The sequence below is a fragment of the Camponotus vicinus genome, unplaced genomic scaffold (genome assembly GCF_025532165.1).
Source record: "Camponotus vicinus isolate PSW18456_S1 unplaced genomic scaffold, iyCamVici1.0 SCAF_13, whole genome shotgun sequence".
In the NCBI taxonomy this organism is placed as follows: domain Eukaryota; kingdom Metazoa; phylum Arthropoda; class Insecta; order Hymenoptera; family Formicidae; genus Camponotus; species Camponotus vicinus.
Genome location: NW_028141949.1, coordinates 8,580,660 through 8,592,500, shown reverse-complemented (window position 1 = coordinate 8,592,500; position 11,841 = coordinate 8,580,660). Strand labels below are relative to the sequence as shown.

Sequence of the window (11,841 nt, the reverse complement as noted above, 5' to 3'; positions counted from 1 at the left end):
ATAAATTTGTTTGAAAATAAGTTCTAGAAATTCTTTAATTTTTTATATTTTAAACAAAAATATCTGAAAATTCGAGGAAATTTAAAAAATTTAATATATAAATTTGAAATATTTGTATAGATACTTTGTATATATTAGGTATATATTAGTATATATAAGTATATATTAAAAACAATGAAGGAAGGTGTATGCTAAATAATAAATGTATGATTAAGTTTCATAATTACTTAAATCATTTATTAGATACTGCCCAAATCATTTCTGATAACTTACTGTCTTGGGATTGGAATGAAAATACAATGCAATTTGAGGTGTATGAACCCAGTTCTAATGATTTACAATGCATTACTTCAAATATTACACTTGTACAGTCTCTCGAATCTGATAAATATGTTTCCACTGAAGGTACATAGTTATTTAAAAAATAATAATAAGCAAAATTATCATATAAAATACATATTTTTTTATTTTATAACTCATGTATTAATAATTTATAATTTATATGTTGAGAATAACAATATATATATATATATATATATATATTATTACAGAATATGTTGATGATGCAAACACACAAAACAATGATTTAGAAAATACACTTGACAAGAATTCTTCTTACGTAACATCGAGCAATTCGTCTGATGAAAATATAATTCAGACTGAAATCAATCAAACAACAGATGCTTCCCTCAAGGAGGTTAATAGTTCAGAAAATGTATCTAGTGGATTAGATATATCAACGTCATTAAACGTAACAGGCAACTGTGCCCGAGATGATGCCGAAATGTTCGTTTTATCAACTGGTGCAGGCACCAAAGAACATTTTTGCATATACTGTAATACGTTTCAAAGCAAAATGAATGCATTACATGTAACGTGTTCAATATGGTTGCTTCAGCAAGTGTTTCACATATTTCATTTATTTGATAATAATTTTTTTTGATAAGAAATCTTTGTAATGTTCAGTGAGCATGATAGTGATATTTCAGATTCTGAATTTTCAGAGTTTAATATAATTTAATTCTGTATGGAGAGAGATGGACCAAGGATAAAAAATGTATTGCTCTTGAAATGTATAGAAAATATTAAAGTATACATATATATATATATATATATATATATATATATATATATATTGTGTGATTATATATAAAATGGAACATCGAACAGACTGAACGCGACCTGGTGGAGCAATCCAACCAAATTGCCACCTTGGGCGAATATTTTGTATGGCTACAACGATTCAACGAGTACATCGAGTCGCTGGAAGAGCAAAGTCGGATCAAACGACCACGATTATCGATCGGGAATCGACAATCGCTGATTGCTTGGATCGCGCGACTCGAAGGTGCAAAGACTCGATTGCAGAGACAGTTTATGCCCAGTGGTAGTAATTACAGTGGTGACAATAACGCGGGTGCCGGATGTAGCGCGCATCAAAATGAACTTGTGTAGCGCGAGATTGATACGGCGTTCGACAATCGTGTATAGACTGGTGCGGTGATAAACTATAATCACATCGAACCTCGCCAATTTCTCGAGGACGCCAAAGACATCGTGCTCGAGCAAGTGTAAGACGTTATAAGAAGACACAACAGTGTAAAAGTGAACACTATATTCAATGGTGAATTTGTGTCGGGTGATAAGCGTGCAAATAAAAGTACCAATACGAGAAACTGTGAACTCTTTCACACATCCGATTTACACGAGTGGTACGAGCGCCGCGTTATCGAACCCACTCTAGCATCGCTGGAAGAATTTCAGGAACGCGATAGCGGGTGGGCATTGTCGCGAATACTAAATTTGACTGTAAGTATAAATAAGTATAATCCTATGCGCGCGGGATGTCACATTAAATTGCTGCGGGAGATTGTGATGAAGAGAGCGGTAATAAACATAAAATCAAAAGACAATGCGTGTTTCGCGTGGGCAGTGGTCGCCGCTCTATATCCCGCAGAAAGGAATGCGGAACGGGAATCATCGTACCCTCATTACGCGACAGTGCTGAATCTCCGGGACATTGAGTTTCCAGTGACTGTCAATCAGATTAAAAAATTTGAATTTGTCAACGATATTTCGATCAACGTGTACATCGAGAAAGAAAACAGCATTGTTCCGATACGTCTTTCGGAGCAGAAACGGGATAAGCACGTCAACCTGTTGTATGTGTAAGACGGCAACAGCGTCGGGCATTTCGCTTGGATCAAAAATTTATCCCGGCTCGTGAGCTCGCAACTGAGCAAACACAACGGTCAAAGATATATCTGTGATCGGTATGTATAATTTGAATAATTTATGTAATTATAAAATATAATGCATTGCATAAATCTTTAATTTAAATATTCTTTTACAGATGTTTACACTACTTTAGTTCGAATGACAAGTTGCAGTTACATACGGTAGACTGCGGAAAGATGAACGATTGCGCTATCCGGTTACCGAGCGATAAGGATAAGTGGTTATCGTTCAACAATTACAACAGGAAAGAGCAGCTTCCATTCATCGTGTACGCCGACTTGGAATGCGTTTTGACCAAGATGGAGGAGGAAGAAAAGAACGCGTACCAGCACCATCGGGTATTTAGTATAGCGTATTATATGTATTGTTCGTACGACGACTCGTTATCCGTTTATAATTCTCGCCGTAGCGCCGATTGCGTTTTGTGGTTCGCCGAAGAACTTAGCAATTCGCGTTAAGACTATTTTAATGACTACAAATGTCCCCATGGTAGATTTAACGTTCGAAGAGTGGGAAAAATTTCACAGCGCAACGCATTGTCATATATGTGAAAAACCGTTTACGCAAGAAGACGATACACGTGTACGCGATCATTGTCATTTGACCGGACGATATAGGGGTCCCGCGCACTCAAATTGCAATCTAAATTACAAAGAATCATTATATATTCCGATAGTCTTTCACAATTTATCCGGTTACGACGCACATTTCATTATCGAGGATATAGCTACGGCGTTCGAAGGGGAAATTACTTCCGATAACCAAGGAAAAGTATATATCGTTTACAAAAACTGTTAAACTCGTACAAGACAATTGGAAAAAGTATATAAAATTAAGTTTTATCGATTCGTATAAATTTCTTACGGCAAGTCTCGACAAATTGGCATCTTATCTAGACAAAGACAAACTCAAAATTTTAAAATCAGAATTTCAAAATTTATCTGCAGAAAATTTCAGTTTATTAACACGGAAAGGCGTCTTTCCGTACGAATACGTCGACTCTGTGGACAGGTTGCAAGATACATGTTTACCACCGCGCGAATCATTTTACAGTTCTTTGACCGGTGAAACTATATCCGAGAGCGATTACGCGCACGCCGAGAACATCTGGACGCGATTCTCCATTCGAACGCTAGGCGAGTATAGCGATTTGTACCTGAAAATCAACGTCTTGTTATTAGCCGATATTTTTGAAAACTTTCGCGATAGTTGCATCAAAAGTTATGGACTCGACCCCGCGTATTATTATACTCTTCCCGGATACACATGGGATGCCATGTTAAAGCATACAAAGATTACGTTCGAATTGCTTACCAACATCGACATGGTCATGTTTATCGAACGCGGTATACGCGGTGGTCTGAGTCAGTGTTCCAACAGATACGCGCGAGCTAATAACAAGTACATGCAACAATCGTACGATCCATCGAAACCATCGTCGTACTTGATGTATTTCGATATAAATAATTTATACGGATGGGCAATGTGTCAACCGTTGCCCTATGCCTATTTTCGATGGGTCGACGACGTGTCGAATTTTGACGTAGCATCGATCGCGTTAGATTCGCCTACGGGTTATATCCTCGAAGTCGATCTCGAGTACCCGCAACATCTTCACGATACGCACACTGACCTTCCGTTTTGTCCGACACGCGACAAGCCGCCCGGCAAGCGGCAAGACAAACTCCTCGCAACATTATACAATAAGAAGCGTTACGTGATATACTACCGTAATCTACAGCAATGTACGCGACACGGCCTTCGCGTTACAAAAATACATCGAATTTTACAGTTTTCACAATCTCCGTGGCTTCGCAGTTATATCGAATTAAATACACAGTTTAGAACACTCGCGAAAAATGATTTTGAAAAAAATTTATATAAACTGATGAATAACGCGGTATTTGGCAAGACGATGGAAAATGTGCGTAATCGTGTCGACGTAAAATTATTAACAAAGTGGGACGGACGATACGGCGCAGAAGCAATGATAGCGAAACCAAATTTCCATAGTCGAAGTATTTTTTCGGAGAATCTGGTTGCCATAGAATTACGCAAACTAGAAGTAAAATTTTATAAACCAATCTATGTCGGCATGTGCATACTAGACATTTCTAAAACGTGCTTGTACGAATTTCACCACGAGTACATGTTTCCTCTGTATCGCGACAAATGTCGGGTAATGTACACCGACACAGATAGTCTAATATATCACATCGAATGCGTCGATGTGTATGAAAACATGAAGCGCGATATCAACCGATTTGATACGAGCGATTATCCAATTGATAACGCGTACGGTATACCGCTCGTGAATAAAAAAGTACCGGGTTTAATGAAGGATGAAAATAATGGCGCGATAATGACCGAATTCGTCGGGCTTAGAGCAAAGATGTACGCGGTCAGAGTGGACGGGAAAAAGGATACGAAGAAGGTTAAAGGCGTCAAAAGTAATGTCGTAGCGCGTAATATAACCTTCGACGATTACACTTGGTGTTTGAAAGAAGAAATTGAAATGACGCGACAGCAGTCATGTATACGATCTAAACTGCACCAAGTATACACGATCCGCGAGACGAAAATTGCTCTGAGTCCGTACGATGACAAGTGGTATATCGTACCTGATTCGACTGACACGTTGCCATGGGGACATTATAGGATACCTTTGTAAATAAATGTATATTTTGTTTATTATTAATTGTATATATATTTTGTACATAACCATGTATATATTTTTGTATTTTTATATTTCATATAGTTTTATGTAATACATATCTTACACATTTATATTTCATATGTTTTTTATGTATATTTTCATTTTTCAAATATTAAATGTAAAATGTAAAATGTGTGTGTGTGTGTGTGTGTGTGTGTGTGTGTGATACAATATACTACTAAAGGAAATATTAATAAAGATTTTTTGGTATTTTTTATATTTCATATATTTTTATGTAATGCATATCTCATACATCTTATATTAAAAATACATGTACTATCGCAAGGAATATTGATAAGGATTATTATGTATATTTTCATTTTTCAAATATTATATATATATTATACACATATTTTTCCAGAAAATTAAAAATAAACACTGTATGAATTAAATCACATTGTCTTTATGTATCCAAGAATTGTGCGAATTGTCAAATCCCAACCATTTCACGTAAACCTCGTCACCCCTCCTACGCAGTACTTTCTCCACGAGATACACGTCCGGATAATTCGCGCGATGCAACTCGTACTCGTAGAACGCTCCAGCGATAGATTTTTTGCGATAATCCTCCAGTAGATAGCATACGGGATTAGTATGTTGTACTTTTGCAATTTTAAACACTTCGGTTGTCCAATTTGGCGTGTAACCTTTCTCGAAAACTGTCTTGTACTTGCTAACGCGTACCGAGTCACCTACCTTGAATTTCGCCGGACCCGCGATATTTACATGGTTGTACACAGTAGTTAAGAGTCTTTCAGCGATCGCGGGAGTAACGTCGACGGGTCGCATACCGATCGTTCGATGCTTGCGCGCGTTGTAATCCGATACGAGTCGCGGCTGATCCACTTGTAAGATCCGTTCAGCGTAAACATCTTCCACATGTCGTTTTTCAGCGTGCGATTGAATCGCTCAACGATCGATGCCTTCAATACCGAATATGTAGAATAGTGATTGATGTCATGTTTCCGCATGAGCCGTTGCACATCAGCGTTATAAAATTCCTTCCCCATATCTGTCTGTAAGTTTTTCGGACATCTTTTGCTATCTCGAATTATCTCGGCGATAGCGTCAGCTGTCTCGCTTCCGCCTTTACTCTTGAGTGGTATGGCCCACGCGTGCTTGCTCAACGCATCGATGACTGTGAATATGTAGTGGTAACCTCTGTTGAAATGAGAGTACGGACGCATCTCGACAATGTCAGCTTGCCACAGGTCATCGTATCCCCGCACTATGACATGTCTTCGGGGAAAATTTTTTCTCGCCGGCGCGTGCAATTCGTTCACCAACTGTCGTTTCTCTAAACTATGTTGTTTCTTCGCTTCCTCGGTTATTCCCGATCGCCGATCCATCGTTGTTTCGATTCGTCGATCAAACGATGTGCCTCGAATATCACCGTGCGTTTTATCATTCCTTGCTAGACGTTCCTGGCCCGTTCGATAGCCGTTCATAGCTGTTCGATTGCCGTTCGATAGCCGTTCGTAGCTGTTCGTAGCTGTTCGATAACCGTTCGATAGCCGATCGATAGCCGTTTATAGCTGTTCGATAGCCGTTCCCAATCCGTTCGATAAACCTTTGCAGATGTTTAATAATTGTACAATAGCCGCTCCTAAACCGTTCACTACAGCCGTTCATTACAGGTTGATAGCCGTTTCTGAATTAGTGTTAATCGCACGCCGAAGCTCGTTTATCGCAGTCTGCAAAGCTCGCATGTCCCTCTCGAACGCAGTCAGCTTCTCGTCTGATTCTTTCTGCTGATTCTTCAACGTTTTAACGCATTGTTCCACGTACAGTTTGTTGACTGCATCGATATCAGCCTCAGGTTGCGCTACACGGCGAATCTTGCGCGACCTCGCGTCATAGTACGTAGCGACGCGACACAGAGTGTTTTGACGCAAGCAACTTGTCACCGATTTACCCCAATGATCGCTTGTTCTAATTGCTTCATTTCTCCGTTCGAATAATCCAAATTTGTTGATGGGCATTTTTTTTCTCGATGCGTGTGACGTCGATCGACTGATCAGTTTTGTCGAAACACCGTTTAATTTATAATAAGACCAACTTCGCGAAGTTCATCGATGATCGACAGGATCTCGTTGTCATGAGCGTTGTGGCCAGCTCGGCGCGAAGCGTCGAACAATCGTAGACGATCCACTAGCTCGTTGGGATCGTCCCAGTGCACGTAATCGATCTTATTGTCGGTTAGCGTCATCGCGCGAGGCATGAATACTCCCGTACCGCATTTTTTCTTTTTCGATTCGATCGACATCAACGGTGCAATTATGTGTTTATACTTGTATCCCCTGTTGCTCTTTAATTGACCTTGCGCATCATATTGACGTTTATGCGCACTCGTCGCCATTAATATGCTCTTATATTTTTGCATATCGTCCTCAGTGTATATGTCATCATCGGGAATTCTCTTGAAGATCAACTCGTATAATCCAGGTGTACCAATGTACCTCACTTTGTCTATGATTATAGAGTCATCTGCGCCGATGTCGAATCGTTTGTTACCAAGCCACATTTCATTCTTGTTGAAATAGACACCGTACACGTAATCGATCTGGTTTTTCTTGTCGCCGCTAAGGTGAGCGCCCATGTACTTTTGTGTCAGTGGTCCGAAGTGCTCTCGTAACATTTTTTGACCTTCCAACGTTTGTAACATGTTTCGAACAGGTGGTGATTCGAGCGGGTTGCCCGTGATTTCGAAAACATTTTCGATTACGAGTGATTCGGGTATCGTGGGTTGTACGATTCTCGTTGTCGCGGACGGTGTGGAGGTTATCAGCGGTTCATCCGATGTATGCGATGTCGATAAACGATTCGCCTTCAATCGTTGTCTCTTTTTCGGTGTCGTATCCTCCTCCTCCTCCTCCTCTTCCTCTTCCTCCTTGTACCGCTTGATGGGTAACGTTTTAATTATAGCGTCAGCGTTACTCTTCGGCTCGTTTTTCACCGCGATTAAGCTAAAGTTGTCAACGATTTTTTGTAGTGGCTCGATAATAGGCCTAAAATGGATCTTGACCGCGATATCGTCGTCGATCTTACCGGTCTTCAAAGCGCGATGTTTCTTGCGGATCGATTCGCTCGTTTTCTCAATCTCCCTCGCAATCTTTTCACGCTCGCGAATATTATCGCTTTCAGCCATGTCGACAGAGTGTGTCGGCAGCGACTAATCGTTTTGCGGTATCGAACACGTTAAATCCTTTTCTGTATCGCCCGTTCGTAAATGAGCTGTCCTTATCTATCACTAGGAATCCATACTTTTGTTGCCAACAAGTACGACATAATTCACTGAAATCCCCGTACGACATGTCGGTATTCACGTGATCGTTGTACACGTGTTTCAAGTTGATACCGTCCTGTTTAAACAAGATCAGCAGGTTCGCGTTGTCGCGTATAAGATGTTTTGGTATTCTCGCGTACGTCTGACAGAGATAGAAGCAGTCGACGTTCGAGTGACGACCCATTGAGAAGTACTCTCTTATCGTATTTTGCTTGTCGCACGCCACGTCATCGAAGACGAAAATCGAGTTTGGACGTGCCTCGCTCGGTGGAATGACGTCACTGTTATTGGAGAACGTAAAATAGCCGATTTCGTCAATCGGCGTCAACAAATTCTCCAGATATCGATATTTCGGCTGTTGCAGCGACTTCGAGTACACGTACACGTTCTCGAAACGTACACCGTGCAGACTTTCCAGTAGACTTATCAGAACGTTGGTTTTACCACAATTCGAGGGGCCGCAAACGATCGCGCGTATAGTAGTCGGTAGCATCGTACCGTGCCTGCGCATCTCCGCGTTGTCCTCCATTGATCGTAATCTGTCGTCGCAATTTGTCACGCATATCGTCAAAGGTTGTCGTACGAATCTCATTTTTTCAACACTGCTGATTGGATCGAACGCCTGCCTATTTATAGGTGCGTGAAATCACGAGTCACTCAGTAGAGAAAAAATGTTCATCCTGCTAACAAATCCTTCCGATATTCGCGATTTGAGCGTCGAACAGCTACAATTTGTGTCGAAAGCAGTTTGAGAACGTGCGGTGATTACGTCCACTACGTGTGGGATAAACTTCCGGAACACATAAAAGCGGATCCGGAGGTTCAGACGTATCGTCGCTGTTACGAACATTACAATCAGCCGTGGCAGGAAACGCACATCGACGGTCCGGCGCCGTTGATAAAGAATTGCGGCGAATGTCAACGAAAATAGGTAGAGGCCTATTAAATCACGCGATAAACGCACTTCCGATCGAATTCCATATTCCCGGCTATCAGTTTTGCGGACCAGGCACGCGGTTGCAAAAGCGATTAGTCAGAAGCGATCGAGGTATAAATCCATTGGACGCGGCGTGTCGCGAACACGATATAGCATACTCTCGGAGCAACGATCTCACCGAGAGACACGCGGCGGATAGGATACTCGCTAAGAAAGCGCGGAATCGCATCGTTGCGAAAGATTCGACTCTCGGTGAGAGAGCCGCCGCCACAACTGTCTGGGCAGCGATGAAAGCCAAGACGAAGCTCGGTATGGGTCTGAAGACGAAGACGAAGAAAAAAACGGTGAAGAAACGGATACTTCCGGTAGCGAAATGCGGCGGTGTATTGCCGATTCTACCAATGTTGGGTGCGCTCGGTTCCCTGATCGGTGGAGCGGCTGGTGTAGCGAAAGTGGTGAACGACGGAAAAGCCGCGCAACGTCAGTTGCAAGAGATGCTACGTCACAATCGCGTCATGGAAGGTCACGGATTATATCTCGCTCCTTACAAATACGGACGAGGAGCCTCAACGAGAAAAAAAAAATGTCAAAGAGACGCTAAAAATGCTGCAGGGCGCAACTACCAACATACAATTGCTACAACTGGCAAAACGTATGCACATTCCATATTTTAGAGGTTTTCATGCGCAACTCGTTACCGATCGGTGATATACAGGGCGATCCCGAAAAACGTTCTGTCTGTAAAATGACGTATTCCTGACACCATTCTAAGACAATTTTTCCTTTGGCAAAATTTCGTGCAAAGCATAGTTTTTGAATTATTAAAGGAAGTAGTTAACGTATGACGGGTCGAATACAAGAGGCAGGCAAGGGTGGCGCGATTCACCGTCAGACGCGGGTGCTTACGCGGGGCGCCTGCTGCGATCAGCTGGTCGCTATACTATGAACGGACATACATGCGAATACATTTTTTTTTTGATACGCAGGGGAAATCCTCCTGGATACCCCCTCCCCGGGGAGGGAGAGAGGGTTATGGCGGACTCCTACCGGCTAAAATCCCTGCGGGTGTCCTCCACCGCGGTGTCACGGGGGAGCCACGGGTACGCTACAGGCATTCTTCCGCGACTCCCCCACCGCAATCCCTCGTTGTAGCCGAGAGGGAGGACACCCGTCCGCCTCCCGGCTCCGTCTAATGGGGTTCTGTCCCGGGAGATCTCCCCGCTCTACACCGGGGCCCCCTCGCCGCGGCCCCTGGACGGGGCCTCCTCTTATGCCGGATGGGGGGAGGGAGGGGGGAGCACCAGGTAGGCCATCAGACCCTGCCAGCCCCGGAACCTCCCTCTAGCCCCCCATCTGTCCACCTAGCCTGCAATGAGGGGGGAGCGGGCCCCCAATAGCCCCCCCCACTCAATCAGTCCCGCGCTGGGGCCTGGGTCCCAGGCACGGGTCGCCTTCTCCTCCCTCGCCGCATCCTCCGGGCCGCGACATCCTGCGCTTCTGGGGGCGGCATCCGTCGACGGATCCTCTCCGCCTCCTCCTTGGCCCTCATGACCTCCTCGCAAAAGGAGGCCACCGCCCTCCATTGCTCCTCCCCCCGCACCATGGCCCGCATCACGGCGCGGAGGGAGAGATCTTCCCCCACCACCGCGGCCAAAGAACGGCGCTGCACCTCCCAGGCCGGACAGGCCTCGAGGGTGTGCTGCGCTGTGTCCCGGTCTCCAGTGATGGCACCCGGGGGTCGCCTCCCTCCCGATGCGGCACAGGTAGTAACCGAAGCAACCATGCCCGGTCACCACCTGCGCCACCCGGAAGGTGATGCGCCCCCAGGTCCTCCCCAGCCACTCCCTGAAAACAGGGAGAATGGCCCCCACTACTCTTTGGCCCTCGTGAGCCGGCCCGGCTAATTGCCGCTGCCAGTCCGCGAGGACCAATTCCGCCGCTTGACGGCCAATGGCCCTCCTAGTCCCCGGCCCCACGATGGTTCCCCTCCCACGGAGCTCCCTTACCCCCCAATATGCGGCCGACTGGCCACGCGCCAAGAGCTCCAGGAGGGGGAACCCGCCAGGATTGCCGCCGCCGCATACGCGACAGTGCGGTATGCGCGCGCGGCCCTCAATACAATGGGGCGGTGTGTCCCCCGTAGCATGTTCCTGATCCTTCTGGACCCCGAGGCCGCATCCGCCCAAATCGGGACCCCGTAGAGGGCCACCGATCCGACCGTGCCCACATACAACCTGCGGACCCGGTCGTCCGGTCCCCCCAGGTTGGGTAGCAGCCTCGCCAGTGAGGCCGCCACCCCACCTATCTTGGGGGCCAACTGGGCAAAATGCTCCTCAAATGTCCACATGCCATCCAGATGGAGACCCAGATATTTCATCCGGGTCCCCACCTGGACGTCATGTCCGTCCACCCTAAATGTGAGCCTGGGGGGGGCCCCCCGGGAGCCGTCATGGAAGAAGACGGCCTCCGTTTTCTGGGGGGCCACTTCCAGGCCCCCACTCCCCCAGGTCCCTCCACTCGGGCATACGGCCCGAGAGGGGGAAGGGCACCGCACCCCCGGCTTCCCCGGGGAAGAGGGTCTCGACCACCTCCCCGAGGAAGCCGGGGGCGAGAGACTCCGTGGTCGGAGGCGCCCGTGGCCTCAACTTCTTGAGGACCATTCTA

General features: G+C 45.1%; 1 protein-coding gene across 1 annotated transcript; it reads left to right on the top strand.

The window, feature by feature from the left end:
- Window positions 1-4,225: 4,225 nt before the first annotated feature.
- On the top strand, window positions 4,226-4,909 carry LOC145963670 (uncharacterized). The gene has a single exon (XM_083085799.1). It carries the CDS (start codon window positions 4,226-4,228, stop codon window positions 4,907-4,909), a length of 684 nt encoding a protein of 227 aa, XP_082941925.1.
- The last annotated feature ends 6,932 nt before the right edge of the window (window positions 4,910-11,841 follow it).

Bases quoted from the DNA above. Each gene is read 5' to 3' on its own strand.
- LOC145963670 (XM_083085799.1), top strand. From the start codon at position 4,226: ATGATAGCGAAACCAAATTTCCATAGTCGAAGTATTTTTTCGGAGAAT.